We start from the raw sequence: 16,524 nt of genomic DNA, 5'->3' as shown, positions 1-16,524 counted from the left end.
AAATACACCTCTGCTGTTTTCAATCAAGATCTCAGCGATCACTGCCTTATTGCCTGCATCCGTAATGAGTCTGCGACCAAACGACCACCCCTCATCACTGTCAAATGCTCCCTGAAACACTTCTGCGAGCAGGCCTTTCTAATCGACCTGGCTGGGGTATCCTGGAATGACATTGACCTTATCCCGTCAGTAGATGATGCCTGGCTATTCTTTAAAAGTGCCTTCCTCACCATCTTAAGTAAGCATGCCCCTCTCAAAAAATGTAGAACTAGGAATAGATATAGTCCTTGGTTCACTCCAGACCTGTCTGCCCTTGACCAGCACAAAAACATCCTGTGGCGTTCTGCATTAGCATCGAATAGCCCCCGTGACATGCAACTTTTCAGGGAAGTTAGGAACAAATATACACAGGCAGTTAGAAAAGCTAAGGCAAGCTTTTTCAAACAGAAATTTGCATCCTGTAGTACTAACTCAAAAAAGTCTTGGGACACTGTAAAGTCCATGGAGAATAAGAGCACCTCCTCCCAGCTGCCCACTGCTCTGAGGCTAGGAAACGCTGTCACCACCGATAAATCCACTATAATTGAGAATTTCAATAAGCATTTCTCTACGGCTGGCCATGCTTTCCACATGGCTACCCCTACCCCGGTCAACTGCCCGGCTCCCTCCACAGCAACCCGCCAAAGCCCCCACCATTTCTCCTTTACCCAAATCCAGATAGCTGATGTTCTGAAAGAGCAGCAAAATCTGGACCCATACAAATCAGCCGGGCTAGACAATCTGGACCCTCTCTTTCTAATATTATCTGCCGAAATTGTTGCAACCTCATATTACTAGCCTGTTCAACCTCTCTTTCGTATCGTCTGAGATTCCCAAAGATTGGAAAACTGCCGCGGTCATCCCCCTCTTCAAAGGTTCTAACCCAAACTAGACCCAAATTGCTACAGACCTACAAGTGGGGCAAAAAAGTATTTAGTCAGCCACCAATTGTGCAAGTTCTCCCACTTAAAAAGATGAGAGAGGTCTGTAATCTTCATCATAGGTACACTTCAACTATGACAGACAAAATTAGGGGATAAAATCCAGAAAATCACATTGTAGGATGTTTAATTAATTTATTTGCAAATTATGGTGGAAAATAAGTATTTGGTCAATAACAAAAGTTTATCACAATACTTTGTTATATATCCTTTGCTGGCAATGACAGAGGTCAAACATTTTCTGTAAGTCTTCACAAGGTTTTCACACACTGTTGCTGGTATTTTGGCCCATTCCTCCATCCAGATCTCCTCTAGAGCAGTGATGTTTTGGGGTTGTTGCTAGGCAACACGGACTTTCAACTCCCTCAAAAGATTTTCTATGGGGTTGAGATCTGGAGACTGGCTATGCCACTCCAGGACCTTGAAATGCTTCTTACGAAGCCACTCCTTCGTTGCCCGGGCGGTGTGTTTGGGATCATTGTCATGCTGAAAGACCCAGCCACGTTTCAGCTTCAATGCCCTTGCTGATGGAAGGAGGTTTTCACTCAAAATCTCACGATACATGGCCCCATTCATTCTTTCCTTTACACGGATCAGTCGTCCTGGTCCCTTTGCAGAAAAACAGCCCCAAAGCATGATGTTTCCACCCCCATGCTTCACAGTAGGTATGGTGTTCTTTGGATGCAACTCAGCATTCTTTGTCCTCCAAACACGACGAGTTGAGTTTTTACTAAAAAGTTCTATTTTGGTTTCATCTGACCATATGACATTCTCCCAATCTTCTTCTGGATCATCCAAATGCTCTCTAGCAAACTTCAGACGGGCCTGGACATGTACCGGCTTAAGCAGGGGGACACGTCTGACACGGCAGGATTTGAGTCCCTGGTGGCGTAGTGTGTTACTGATGGTAGGCTTTGTTACTTTGGTCCCAGCTCTCTGCAGGTCATTCACTAGGTCCCCCTGTGTGGTTCTGGGATTTTTGCTCACCGTTCTTGTGATCATTTTGACCCCACGGGTCTCTTGCGTGGAGCCCCAGATCGAGGGAGATTATCAGTGGTCTTGTATGTCTTCCATTTCCTAATAATTGCTCCCACAGTTGATTTCTTCAAACCAAGTTGCTTACCTATTGCAGATTCAGTCTTCCCAGCCTGGTGCAGGTCTACAATTTTGTTTACAGGCCTCTCTCATCTTTTTAAGCGGGAGAACTTGCACAGTGGATGGCTGACTAAATACTTTTTTGCCCCACTGTATATCTATCCTACCATGTCTTTTTAAGGTCTTTGAAAGCCAAGTTAACAAACAGATTACTTACCATTTCGAAACCCACCATACCTTCTCCGCTATGCAATCTGGTTTCAGAGTTGGTCATGGGTGTACCTCAGCCACGCTCAAGGTTCTAAACGACATCATAACCGCCATCGAGACATTACTGTGCAGCCGTATTCATCGACCTGGCCAAGGCTTTCGACTCTGTCAATCACAACATTCTTATTGGCAGACTCGACAGCCTTGGTTTCTCAAATGATTGCCTCGCCTGGTTTACCAACTACTTCTCTGATAGAGTTCAGTGTGGGTAATTACTTCGCCACCATGGCCTATTTATTTCCTTAACTTTGCACTCACTGTATATAGACTTTTTGTTTTCTTTGGTTCTACTGTATTATTGACTGTATGTTTTGTTTATTCCATGTGTAACTCTGTGTTGTTGTATGTGTCGAATTGCTACACTTTATCTTGGCCAGGTCGCAGTTGCAAATGAGAACTTCTTCTCAACTAGCCTACCTGGTTAAATAAAGGTGAAATAAAATTTAAAAAATAAAAATAGTACTCTTCAACTCGAGCATTTACATAGCATTAGACTGTAACAAAACAATTTTGCCCCATCCTACTGAAAAAATAGTCAATGTATTGATCGAGTGTATTTACTCCAATAAACAACTGTCCAAGGCAGTTAATACATAACATGCTCAGAGTAACTATAGAGAGAAATAGTAATGGCGTCTTTTTGGAGCCACTAACTCCGCCATGGTTAGTTGGACAAAGCCTATGGAGAAAATTAATGGCGTTTTGGATAAACGCTGTCTGTTCTATGAGATAATATTCATCAGCTAATGTCACTTTTTGAGAATTTTGAAAAAAATGTATGTAAATTAAAGAAAAAACAAAACACATAAAGTTCATAATAATTTATAAAGGTCATGTTAACTGACTATGATCTCATAGAACAAAACGTGTAAGATCGCCTAAGCCTGTGTTAACCTATATGGATGGCTGAACTGGGGGGCCAGGACCAAGTTTGGGAAACCCTAGACTAGACGTGACATAGTAAACAAAAAAATCTGGGACACTCAAATTAGTATGATATGTTACATTTGGTATGGTTATATAGGTCAGAAGGTTACTTAAGGCAAAAATGAAAGGAGGGTGGATGGATAGGCGTATAACGCAAAACTCTAACAGCCCAAAGGGAGGGTGGGTGACTGCTTGGTTGGTCGGAGGATATATTGTACAAATTGAAATTCGTAACATATCATACAAAATGGATGACGGACAACCACAAATTAATTCATACCATACCAAACATAATATATAATACTAATTTGAGTGTCCCAGAATTTTCGTTTATTATGTTACGTCTACCCCTGAGTTCAGGTTGATCATATACATAAAGACAGCTAGGGAGAGCCACAGCAGTGTGCAATCTGCCACGGACTCAGATAAGTCACATATGTATTAATAGTAGATAGAGGGAGGCATACCTTTTCTCATGAAGGGGGAGATGGACTGGTCAAAGACTGGTTTGGGGAGAAAGGAGTAGTTGGCCATCGGGTTCTCCTTCATGGTCTTAAAGGAGGTCAGCTCCACAATGCGGCTGATGACATCATCTGCGAGCGACAGATCAAGGTAGCGCATGATGCGCTCCACTTCTCGTTGAGGATTCTGTGAGGAAGACAAATAATGAGAATTTAGGGGGGTAGTACTTGCAAAACACCAGTCTCAACATCAACAGTGAGAAGAGGCAACTGCAGGATGCTCTCCTTCTAGGCAGAGTTCCTATGTCCAAAGTCTGTGTTCTTTTGCCCATCTTAATCTTTTATTTTTATTGGCCAGTCTGAGATATAGCTTTTTCTTTGCCACTTTGCCTAGAAGGACAGCATCCCGGAGTCACCTCTTCACTGTTGATGTTGAGACTGGTGTTTTGCGGGTACTATTTAATGAAGCTGCCAGTTGAGGACATGTGAGGCGTCTTTCTCAAACTAAACACTCTAATGTACTTGTCCTCTTCCTCAGTTGTGCAACGGGGCCTCCCACACGTCTTTCTATTCTGGTTAGAGCCAGTTTGTACTGATCTGTGAAGGGAGTAGTACACGTCATTGTACGAGATTTTCAGTTTCTTGGCAATTTCTCGCATGGAATTGCCTTCATTTGTCAGAACAAGAATAGACTGACGAGTTTCAGAAGAAAGGTCTTTGTTTCTGGCCATTTTAAGCCTGTAATCGTACCCACAAATGCTGATGCCGCAGATGCTCAACTAGTCTAAAGAAGGCCAATTTAATCGCTTCTTTAATCAGAACAGTTTTCAGCTGTGCTAACATAATTGCAAAGGGTTTTCTAATGATCAATTAGCCTTTTAAAATTATAAACTTGGATTGGCTAACCCAACGTGCCATTGGAACACAGGAGTGATGGTTGCTGATAATGGGCCTCTGTACGCCTATCGGGCACATTCTGACCTTGAATTTAAACATGGGGAAACGCATGTGCCAGCCAGGTCTGCTTTTGGGGTAGAGATCATAGAAATGGAGGTGTGGCAGAGATGTGTTTACAGATAAGATAATTCTGACCCTGGCTTCACACATAAATCCACCACCTTTACGAGAGAGAAAAGCTATACATTTATAAATGACAGTGCTGGTCATAAACTGTATATGTGCAAGTTTTTGTGTTGTGTGCTTCTCTATGTGTGCACATGCATCCGTGTGTGTGGACATTTGGTGCCGCTCTCCCCTACCTCTTTCATGTCTTCATAGAAAATGTAGAGTATATTCCTCTTCTCCCGTTCCTCCCAGTAACCCTTCACATGGTCGTACCAGGACCCCCATGCCACTGAGGGAGAGTACAATACACAGTTGAACCACTTACACTCAAAACCAACCAACTCTCATTCTATCAGCATTTACATTAGCATTATCATAAAAGTATTCTGTCTCCATGACAAACACAGGCTAGAATTATTTCTCGGAAAGGGCATATTATTTTCTATGAACAGTTCGTGCAGGAGAAGCTGGGTCCCATGCCGTTGATTAACATTGTGCACCGCACGGGTCCTCTACGGAACGGATCTCGGTGTATGATTGTATGGACCAAAGCTTTAAAGTTAAGCGGCAAATTGTTTGCCTTGCAGCAGAATCCAGGGGTCTGACCTATGCAGGGATGCATCTATCCAGGACTGAGTGCCGAACTGCTAACACCGAGGGAAACCTACAACGAGGTGAGCTCCCAGCTACGCAAGCTAAACCTGAGATGTGGCTTCATCCGCCAGGCAAAACTAATCTTGACCTTCCAGAACACAACACACGTTTCCACAGCCAAGGAAGTGCAAGACGTCTTCAAGAAGCCCATCAAACCCAACACACAAGGGGATTAGCCAACAGATGGAACCCCATGACTGGCTTATTATTCAGGTACGCTATATCCCATGCACAATCATGCAGCCTAGCCTATGGCTATGATGCTGCCCTCAGCATAAGACAATGAAGAGGATACCCCACACATTTGGGGAAAAGGAATAATATAAGTATTATTGCTGAGCATTGAACTTGTTAGAATTATATTGCCTATGGTCCAGGTTCTTGACTGTTGTTTCCATACCTCCGTAGCCCAGGCGAGATCCCTCCTGGACATCAGCGTGATGAGGTACGCTATTTTAGAGCAGTCCGATGGGAAGGAGGGGGGCTGCAGCTCGATGATGAGGAAACACTGAGTGAGAAACGCCAAACAGGTGCCCGACTCTCCATCGAAGCGTTCTGGTGGAGGTATGCTGGGTTCCCGGGAAACCGGGGTGACCGGGGTGGCGGCGTTGCTAGCAGCTGGGTTACAGAGGGGCTGGGAGTTTACCGTTGTGGTAGGCTGCCTAACAGGCAACCCGCAGAATTGCTCCAGGAATGTGTTCAACACCTGGTCATGGCCCCCGGCCAAGGTCTGTAACCCTTCCATGATACCACGAAGCAACTCCTCGTGCCTTCCAATGGTGGCTCCTTGGGAGAAGATGTCGTTGCGGAGCTGGTCCGAGTCTGCTGGGTTGTACTGGCCATGACGTTTCAGGTAAGACCCAGATGCAGAGTATCAAAGTAACAAAAGTTTATTACTAACACAGGGACAGGCAAAACGACAGGGGCAGGCAGAGGTCAGTAATCCAGTGTGGTGTGGCAAGGTACAAATGGTTGGCAGGCTCAGGGTCAGGGCAGGCAGAAAGGTCAAAACCGGGAAAAACTAGAAGGCACAGTCAAATTAGTGTATGTAAACTTCTGACCCACAGGAATTGTGATACAGTGAATTATAAGTGAAATAATCTGTCTGTAAACAATTGTTGGAAAAATTACTTGTTTCATGCACAAAGTAGATGTCCTAACTAACTTGCCAAAACTATAGTTTGTTAACAAGAAATTTGTGGAGTGGTTGAAAAATGAGTTTTAATGACTCCAACCTAAGTGTATGTAAACTTCCGACTTCAACTGTACATATGCTATTTGGCCAAAAACATGTGAACACGTGCTCATCTAACATCTCATTCTAAAATCATGGGCATTAATATGGAGTTGGTCCCTCCTTTGCTGCTATAACAGCCTCCACTCTTCTAGGAAGGCTTTCTACTGGATGTTGGAACATTGCTGCAGGAACTTGCTCCCATTCAGCCACAAGAGCATTAGTGGGGTTGGGAACTGATGTTGGGCGATTAATCCTGGCTCGCAGTCAGCATTTCAATTAATCCCAAAGGTGTTCGATGGGGTTGAGGTCAGGGCTCTCTGCAGACCAGTCAAGTTCTTCCACACCGATCTCGACAAACCATTTCTGTATGGGCCTCTACTTTGTGCACGGGGGCATTGTCATACTGAAACAGGAAAGGGCCTTCCCCAAATTGTTGCCACAAAGTTTGAATCACAGAATGTTCTAGGATGTCATTGTATGCTGTAGCGTTAAGACTTCCCTTCACTGGAACTAAGGGGCCTAGCTCGAACCATGAAAAACAGCCCCAGACCATTATTCCTCCTCCACCAAACTTTACAATTGTCACAATATATTGGGGCAGGTAGCGTTCTCATGACATCCGCCAAACCCAGATATGTCCGTCGGACTGCCAGATGGTGAAGCGTGATTCATCCCTCAAGAGAACGCATTTCCGCTGCCAATGGCGGCGAGCTTTACACCACTCCAGATGACACTTGACATTGCGCATGGTGATCTTAGGCCAGTTTGCGGCTGCTCGGCCATGGAAACCCATTTCATTAAGTTCCCGACGAACAGTTCTTGGGCTGACATTGCTTCCAGGGGCAGTTTGGAACTCGGTAGTGAGTGTTGAAACCGAGAATAGATTATTTTTACGCTCTACAGCACCCGTTCTATGAGCTTGTGTGGCCTACAGCTTCGCAGCTGAGCCATTGTTGCTCCTAGACGTTTCCACTTCACAAAAACAGCACTTACGGTTGAATGTGGAAGCTCTAGCAGGGCTGAAATTTGCCCAACTCAATTGTTGGAAAGGCGACATCCTATGACGGTGCCACATGGAATGTCATTGACCTTTTCAGGACGGGCTACTCTACTGCCAATGCTTGTCTATGGAGATTGCATGGCTGTGTGCTCCTTTATCCTGGCATTGAAAGCGCCATGCTCTACCAACTGAGGCATAAAGGACCACATTGGTATTAGTCATTTAGGAAAATGTTAGTTTCATTATATTACTTACGTTCTCCATTCATGAACTTGTGGATGTAGCTGTCCCACGGTCCAGGCTCAGGCTGGGTTAGATTCATGCGGTCAAAGTGGTAGTAGCTGACCAGGTTGTCCTTAGCATTCCTTGCAACATAGATAGCCTGGGGAGAAGATGGCCAGGGGAAGGTGTATCGTTTTGTTTGTCCCTTACTGTTCTATGGATCATTTTTCAGATAACGTTAACTGAACATATTTACTTTATTCTAAAGCATCTCCAAACTCATAGAAAAACAATCTGAATCTAGTACCTTTCACACTATAATTCCGACCAGAACTGTAATGTGCTAGCTCTGATATTGTCCCTTCACATCGTCCTTTTCAGCATGGTTCCAACAACTACGGTGGATGCATAACTAGCCCAGCACAGTACAGTTCAGCTCAGCTTAGTAGTATGAAAAGGGAATTAGGAGTCGTACTCCACCTTACCTTGCATTTGTTTTTCCAGAACCCTTCGGGCACCAACTTGAAAGGCAGATGGGTCTTGATGACCCTTGGGGGGTCCATGTTTTTAAGGAGGCTCAAGCCTAGGAGACACAATTAGGATAAGTAAAATATTAGGGAGTTCTTGAAGGGTTAAAGTATGGGTCATTCTTACATTGCACTGGCTTTTGCATCCCTCGCCTTGAATTTGGGGATGTGGTTTGATGTGGGTGTGTTATGTTTACTATGTTTGTTTGCTATGATTCTTTGGTATGTATGTTTGTTATGTTCGTACCCTGGCAGTTCTTGTTGTTTGACCCTCTATACTCAACGTAGTTGAGTTATCCTTATTAACACCCTAAGCCACTGTACTATTTTTGACTTAGGTTAAAGGACGGACAGTTGTGTTTGTGGTGCTAACGTTAGCTCACCAATGTGTGGATGTTTGAATTGGAAAAAGTCTCATTCTTTCAACATAACATTGGTGACGATTGGTAGTTCTACTGTCTGTAAAGAAATGGGTGGGATGTAGGTTGATTCTTCTGCTACGATTGGAAAGTGTGCACTGTCTACAGCACAAGTATGGCTGTGATTTGGTTATGGCCAGCAGTGCCTGGCCGTAATACTGTGTGGGCAGGATTGAAATCTAAACCCAATCCAAGGAAAACTGTGACATTGTCGATTCCTTAAATCTCACAAATCTTAGGTTTGGAAGAAAGCTTACTGACTTTAGGACCAAAGTTCTCCTATTTACACTTTTTTGTCAATTTTGCAACTACAATTTATGTTTAGGACTAATATTGATGCCACATAAGCAGTTTTCAAGCAGAGAAGTTGGTTTTGGAGTCCCTATTTAAATGGCCAAATTCAATACATCTGCCAATTCATTTCCAGCAATATTGCCACTGCCTGTCTGTGTGGTGCCCGTGTCTTCGTGTAGCCAGTTAGTGATGCTAATGATAACCATCTTTTGGGTAGACAGAAAGGGTTTCCCCAAAACCTTCTCAATTAAAAGTTAACTACAAGGTAGGCCTTCCTGACAGAATGACAACATGATTGTTTGTATCAATTGGGTGGGCATTTGTTTTTAAAACTCTGCCATCACATGTGTAGTAGCAGAACAGAAACTTCACTAGCCAAACACATTCCTCTCTTGCTTGGTGTGCACTTGAGTTAAAGGGAAATTACACTCAGAAATCAAAATGTGTATTTTTTCCCCCAGAACCAATAATGGTATTCTGATGTGATTTAAGCATTGACATGGACTCAGAACATACAATTTTGTTGTTTCTATATAAACAATTGTAAATTTGATAGTGAAAATCAGAAGAAAATAAAAAATAAAAATAGTTGTTTATTAAAGTATCTGCCCAGTGTTCCAGATTTCTATGAAATATTACATAAAATGTATTACAATGTGAATTTAAATTATAATTAAGGATGTTAATAAGCATATTTTCTCTGTGTCCCTGCTTGCCCTGTTAGGAAAGAATAGAGTGGTTTAGGGCGTATACTTGTCAAAAAAATGCTGATTTGCTAGCTCAGCCAATGAGACCTGAATACCCTTGGATATGCAAATTAGCAACCAACTCCACGTGGGGCAGGGCTGCAGGCTTGCCTTTTTTACCGAAGGCTACTACTTGTAGTCAAATTGTATGGATCAGGGGTGTCAAATTCATTCCATGGAGTAGTGGAGGCTCCTCAAAAGAGGAAGGGGAGGACCATCCTCCTCAGCGAATTTCATGAAAATGTAAATTTTCAAACATTTTAAAAGTTATCCCTATTAGATAAAACTATACTAAATATAATCACGTCACCAGATAATTGATTAAAATACTATTTTGCTAGAAGTTCTAGAGTAGCCTCAACAGCACTCTAGAGGGTAGCACCATGGTGTAGACGGAGGACAGCTAGCTCCGTGTACATTGACTTCAATACAAAACCTAGGAGGCTCATGGTTCTTACCCCCTTCCGTAGACTTACACAGTAATTATGACAACTTCAGGAGGACGTTCTCCAACCTATCAGTGCTCTTGCAGCATGAATTGACATGTTTTTCACAGAGTCAAAGGATCAGATAATTAATAAAGTACTGAAAGCATAAGCTAAAGCTAGCTAGCACTGCAGTGCATAAAAATTGGATAGTAGTTGACTCAAAGAGAGAGAAATAAAACAGTGTTGAACAAATTAATTTAACTTCCTAAATGAAGGAGAAGCAAGAGAGAAATAGAGAGAGAAAGATTTCATATTTTTCATTTTCACATACTTAGCTAGCAACTGCAGCTAGCTACAGTGGTTTGCGAAAGTATTCACCCCCTTGCCAGTTTTCCTATTTTGTTGCCTTAAAATAGATTTTTTTTTTGGGGGGGGGGGGTTCGTATCATTGGATTTACACAACATGCCTACCACTTTGAAGATACAAAATATTTTTTATTGTGAATCAAACAAGAAATAAGACAAAATAACAGAAAACTTGAGTGGGCATAACTATTCACCCCCCCACCCCAAAAGTCAATACTTTGTAGAGCCACCTTTTGCAGCAATTACAGCTGCAAGTCTCTTGGGGTGTGTCTCTATAAGCTTGGCACATCTAACCACTGGGATTTTTTGCCCATTGTTCAAGGCAAAACTGCTCCAGCTCCTTCAAGTTGGATGGATTCCCCTTATATACGGCAATCTTTAAGTCATACCACAGAGTCTCAATTGGATTGAGGTCTGGGCTTTGACTTGGCCACTCCAAGACACTTAAATGTTTCTCCTTAAATCATTCAAATGTTGCATTAGCAGTATGCTTAGGGTCATTGTCCTGCTGGAAGGTGAACCTCTGTCCCAGTCTCAAATCTCTGGAAGACTGAAACAGGTTTCCCCTCAAGAATTTCCCTGTATTTAGTGGCATCCATCATGCCTTACATTCTGACCAGTTTCCCAGTCCCTGCCGATGAAAAACATCTCCACAGCATGATGCTGCTATCACCATGCTTCACTGTGGGTATGGTGTTCTCCGGGTGATGAGAGGTGTTGGGTTGGTGCCAGGAATAGCGTTTTCCTTGATGGCCAAAAAGCTCAATTTTAGTCTCGTCTGACCAGAGTGCCTTCTTCCATATGTTTGGGGAGTCTCCCACATGCCTTTTGGAAAACATCAAACGTGTTTGCTTATTTTTGTCTTTAAGCAATGGCTTTTTTCTGGCCACTCTTCCATAAAGCCCAGCTCTGTGGAGTGTACGGCTTAAAGTGGTCCTATGGACATATACTCCAATCTCCATTGTGGAGCTTTGCAGCTCCTTCAGAGTTATCTTTGGTCTCTTTGTTGCCTCTCTGATTAATGCCCTCCTTGCCTGGTCCATGAGTTTTGGTGGGCAGCCCTCTTTTGGCAGGTTTGTTGTGGTTTAATGGTGCTCCGTGGGATGTTCAAAGTTTCTGATATTTTTTTATAACTCAACCCTGATCTGTACTTCTCCACAACTTTGTCCCTGACCTGTTTGTAGAGCTCCTTGGTCTTCATGGTGCCACTTTCTTGGTGGTGTTGCAGACTCTGGGGCCTTTCAGAACAGGTGTACAGTGGGGCATATAAGTATTTAGTTCTCCACCAATTGTGCAAGTTCTCCCACTTAAAACGATGAGAGAGGCCTGTAATTTTCATCATAGGTACACTTCAACTATGACAGACAAAATTAGAAGAAAAAAAATCCAGAAAATCACATTGTAGGATTTTTAATGAATTTATTTGCAAATTATGGTAGGCTGCCTCGTCATTGTTGGTAATCAGCCATACTACTGCTGTGTTGTCTGCAAACTTGATGATTGGGTTGGAGGCATGCGTGGCCACGCAGTCATGGGTGATCAGGAAGTACAGGAGCGGGCTTAGCACGCACCCTTGTGGGGCCCCTGTGTTGAGGATCAGCGTAGTGGAGTCAGGAAGTCTAGGACTCAGTTGCACAGGGTGGGGTTCAGACCCAGGGCCCTGAGTTTGAGAATGAGCTTGGAGGGTACTATGGTGTTGAAGGCTGAGCTATAGTCAATGAACAGCATTCTTACATAGGTAATCCTCTTGTCCAGATGGGATAGGGCAGTGTGCAGTGCGATGGCGATCGCATCATCTGTGGATCTATTGGGACAATATGCAAATTGAAGTGGGTCTAGTGTGTCTGGTAAGGTGGAGGTTATATGATCCTTAACTAGCTTCTCAAAGCACTTCCTGATAACAGAAGTGAGTGCTACGAGGCGATAGTCATTTAGTTAAGTTACATTTGCTTTCTTGAGTACAGGAACAAAGGTGGATATCTTGAAGCAAGTGGGGACAGCAGACTGGGATAGGGAGATTGAATATGTCTGTAAACACTCCAGCCAGCTGGTCTCTGCATGCTCTGAGGATATGCTAAAACGTCTTACTCACATTGGCCACGGAGAACGAGAGCCCACAAGTCCTTGGGAGCGGGCCGCGTCGGTGACACTGTGTTATCCTCAAAGTGGGCGAAGAAGGTGTTTAGGATGTCTGGTAGGAAGATGTCGGTGTCCACGACACGACTGAGTTTTCCCCTTTGTAATCCTTGATTGTCTGTAGACCCTGGCACATACTTCTCATGTCTGAGCTGTTGAATTGCGACTCCACTTTGTCTCTGTATTGACGTTTTTCTTGTTTGATTGCCTTACGGAGGGAATAACTACAGTGTTTGTTTTCAACCATATTCCCAGTCACCTTGCCATGATTAAATGCGATGGTTCGTGTTTTCAGTTTTTGCGTGAATGCTGCCATCTAAACACGTTTTTTTGGTTTGGGTAGGTTTTAATAGTCACAGTAGGAACAACATCCCCTATACACTTCCAGACGAACTCAGTCATCATGCCTGTGTATACGTCAATGCTATTCTCAGAGGCAACCCGGAACATATCCCAGTCCATCAAGGTGAGGGGTATTCCTTACTAATCAGTTACCTTGATTCATATTGGGACCAATCTTGTCCAGAAAGTTGACTCAAGTTTGCAAAAATGCACCTGGAAGAACCTAGATGATCATCAAAACTCTGTTCTATGGACAGATTAGTCAAAAGTATAACTTTTTGGATGACATGGGTCCCGTCATGCCCGGTGAAAACCAAACACTTAATTCCATGGTAAGAACCTCATACCAACGGTCAAGCGTGATGGTCATGTGATGGTTTGGGGATGCTTTGCTGCCTCAGGACATGGACGACTTGCTTTAATAGAAGGAACCATGAATTCTGCTCTGTATCAGAGAATTCTACAGGAGAACGTCAGGCCATCCGTCTGTGAGCTGAAGCTGAAGCGCAGCTATTTCATGGAGCAAGACAATGATCCAAAACATACTATCAAGTCTACATGAAAATGGTTAAACATTTGAAGTTTTGGAATGGCCTAGTCAAAATCCAGGCCTAATCCCAATGTTGTGGCAGGACTTAAAACAAGCAGTTCATGCTTGAAAAACGACAAAATGTCGCTGAGTTAAAGCAGTTCTGCATGCAAGAGTGGGCTAAAATTCCTCCATAGCGATGTGACAGGCTGATCAACAACTGCAGGAAGCATTTTGTTGCAGTCATGGCAGCTAAAGGTGGTACAACCAGTTATTGAAAGTAAGGGGGCAATTACTTTTTCACACAATGGAATTGGGTGTTGCACAAATTTGTTAATGAAATATGTAAAATAAGTATAATTTTTTTTGTTGTCTGTAAACTCCGGTTCCCTTTATCTAATATTAGGTTTTAATATTAAAAAGATGAGAGAGGCCAGTAATTTTCATCATAGGTACACTTCAACTATGACAGACAAAATTAGGAAAAAAAATCCAGAAAATCACATTGTAGGATTTTTAATGAATTAATTTGCAAATTATGGTGGAAAATAAGTATTTGGTCAGAAAAAGTTTATCTCAATACTTTGTTATATACCCTTTGTTGGCAATGACAGAGGTCAAACGTTTTCTGTAAGTCTTCACAAGGTTTTCACACACTGTTGCTGGTATTTTGGCCCATTCCTCCATGCAGATCTCCTCTAGAGCAGTGATGTTTTGGGGCTGTTGCTGGGCAACATGAACTTTCAACTCCCTCCAAAGATTTTCTATGGGGTTGAGATCTGGAGACTGACTAGGCCACTCCAGGACCTTGAAATGCTTCTTACGAAGCCACTCCTTCGTTGCCCGGGTGGTGTGTTTGGGATCATTGTCATGCTGAAAGACCCAGCCACGTTTCATCTTCAATGCCCTTGCTGATGGTAGGCTTTGTTACTTTGGTCCCAGCTCTCTGCAGGTCATTCACTAGGTCCCCCCGTGTGGTTCTGGGATTTTTGCTCACCGTTCTTGTGATCATTTTGACCCCACGGGTGAGATCTTGCGTGGAGCCCCAGATCGAGGGAGATTATCAGTGGTCTTGTATGTCTTCCATTTCCTAATAATTGCTCCCAGATTTCTTCAAACCAAGCTGCTTACCTATGGCAAATTCAGTCTTCCCAGCCTGGTGCAGGTCGACAATTTTGTTTCTGGTGTCCTTTGACAGCTCTTTAGTCTTGGCCATAGTGGAGTTTGGAGTGTGACTGTTTGAGGTTGTGGACAGGTGTCTTTTATACTGATAACAAGTTCAAACAGGTGCCATTAATACAGGTAACTAATGGAGGACAGAGGAGCCTCTTAAAGAAGAAGTTACAGGTCTGTGAGAGCCAGAAATCCTGCTTGTTTGTAGGTGACCAAATACTTATTTTCCACCATAATTTGCAAATAAATTCATTAAAATCCTACAATGTGATTTTCTGGATTTTTTTTCTCATTTTGTCTGTCATAGTTGAAGTGTACCTATGATAAAAATTACAGGCCCTCTCATCTTTTTAAGTGGGAGAACTTGCACAATTGGTGGCTGACTAAATACTTTTTTGCCCCACTGTACATGAATGAATAATGCAAGATATGCTAACATTATTAAGTGACTATGCTTAGGACATCCGGGATCCATTGAGTGAAGAAATGGACTGGGTCACGGCCCTTGCGGTCCTCTTTCAATCCCACCACACGGATATTGCTACGCCTGCTCTGGTTCTCCATCTGGTCTACCTTGTTTATGAGAGAGGCGTTGTCCTTCTGCAGCTGGTTCATAACCTGGTCATGTCGAGTGACGGTATCTTCAACGGTGCTAATGCGTAACTCAGCCTCAGTCGTTCTCAAAAGGAGATCGTTCAGGTAGGATTTCAGGTCGTCAATGGAAGAACGGAGTTCAGACGATTTCTTGTCAATTTCCAGTGAAAGACCTTTGTTACTATCTTGAATTTCCGGGAGGAGAGTTTTTTATTTTACTTTTTAAAAATGTATTTAACCTTTATTTAACCAGGTAGGCCAGTTGAGAACAAGTTCTCATTTACAACTGCGACCTGGCCAAGATAAAGCAAAGCAGTGCGACACAAACAACAACACAGAGTTACACATGGAATAAACAAACGTACAGTCAATAACACAATAGAAAAACATATATATACAGTGTGTGCAAATGAGGTAAGATTAGGGAGGTAAGGCAATAAATAGGCCGTAGTGGCAAAGTAATTACAATTTAGCAATTAAACACTGGAGTGATAGATTGTGCAGAAGATGAATGTACAAGTAGAGATACTGGGGTGCAAAGGGGCAAAATTAAAAATAACAATATGGGGATGAGGTAGTTGGATGGGCTATTTACAGATGGGCTATGTATAGGTGCAATGATCTGTGAGCTGCTCTGACAGCTGATGCTTATAGTTAGTGAGGGAGATATGAGTCTCCAGCCTCAGTGATTTTTGCAATTTGTTCCAGTCATTGGCAGCAGCAATAATTTAAAGGAACTGGAAGGAAAGGCGGCCAAAGGAGGAATTGGCTTTGGGGGTGACCAGTGAAATATACCTGTATGGGTGGGTGCTGCTATGGTGACCAGTGAGCTGAGATAAGGCAGGACTTCACCTAGCAAAGACTTATAGATGACCTGGAGCCAGTGGTTTTGGTGAGCAATATGAAGCGAGGGCCAGCCAACGAGAGCATACAGGTCGTAGTGGTGGGTAGTATAGAGGGCTTTGGTGACAAAACGGATGGCACTGTGATAGACTGCAAGATGGCGTAGCAGTGCAGACGTGGTTTGTCGTTCTCCCCTGTACATTTTGTATTTTTCAT

General features: G+C 43.1%; 1 protein-coding gene across 1 annotated transcript in view; it reads right to left on the bottom strand.

Moving 5' to 3' along the window:
- sult1st6 (sulfotransferase family 1, cytosolic sulfotransferase 6) overlaps positions 1 to 16,524 on the bottom strand; it is a 31,279-nt gene that overhangs the window by 1,726 nt on the left and 13,029 nt on the right. The window contains exons 3-6 of the mRNA XM_029629727.2: positions 8,397 to 8,494; positions 7,945 to 8,071; positions 4,993 to 5,087; positions 3,740 to 3,920 (exon numbers count right to left, since the gene is read on the bottom strand). Coding sequence (XP_029485587.1) covers positions 3,740 to 3,920; positions 4,993 to 5,087; positions 7,945 to 8,071; positions 8,397 to 8,494 — 501 coding nt within the window. The remainder of the gene's footprint in view (positions 1 to 3,739; positions 3,921 to 4,992; positions 5,088 to 7,944; positions 8,072 to 8,396; positions 8,495 to 16,524) is intronic.

The sequence above is a fragment of the Oncorhynchus nerka genome, linkage group LG23 (genome assembly GCF_034236695.1).
Source record: "Oncorhynchus nerka isolate Pitt River linkage group LG23, Oner_Uvic_2.0, whole genome shotgun sequence".
NCBI classification, from domain to species: Eukaryota; Metazoa; Chordata; class Actinopteri; order Salmoniformes; family Salmonidae; genus Oncorhynchus; species Oncorhynchus nerka.
This window is presented reverse-complemented; position numbering and strand designations above follow the sequence as displayed.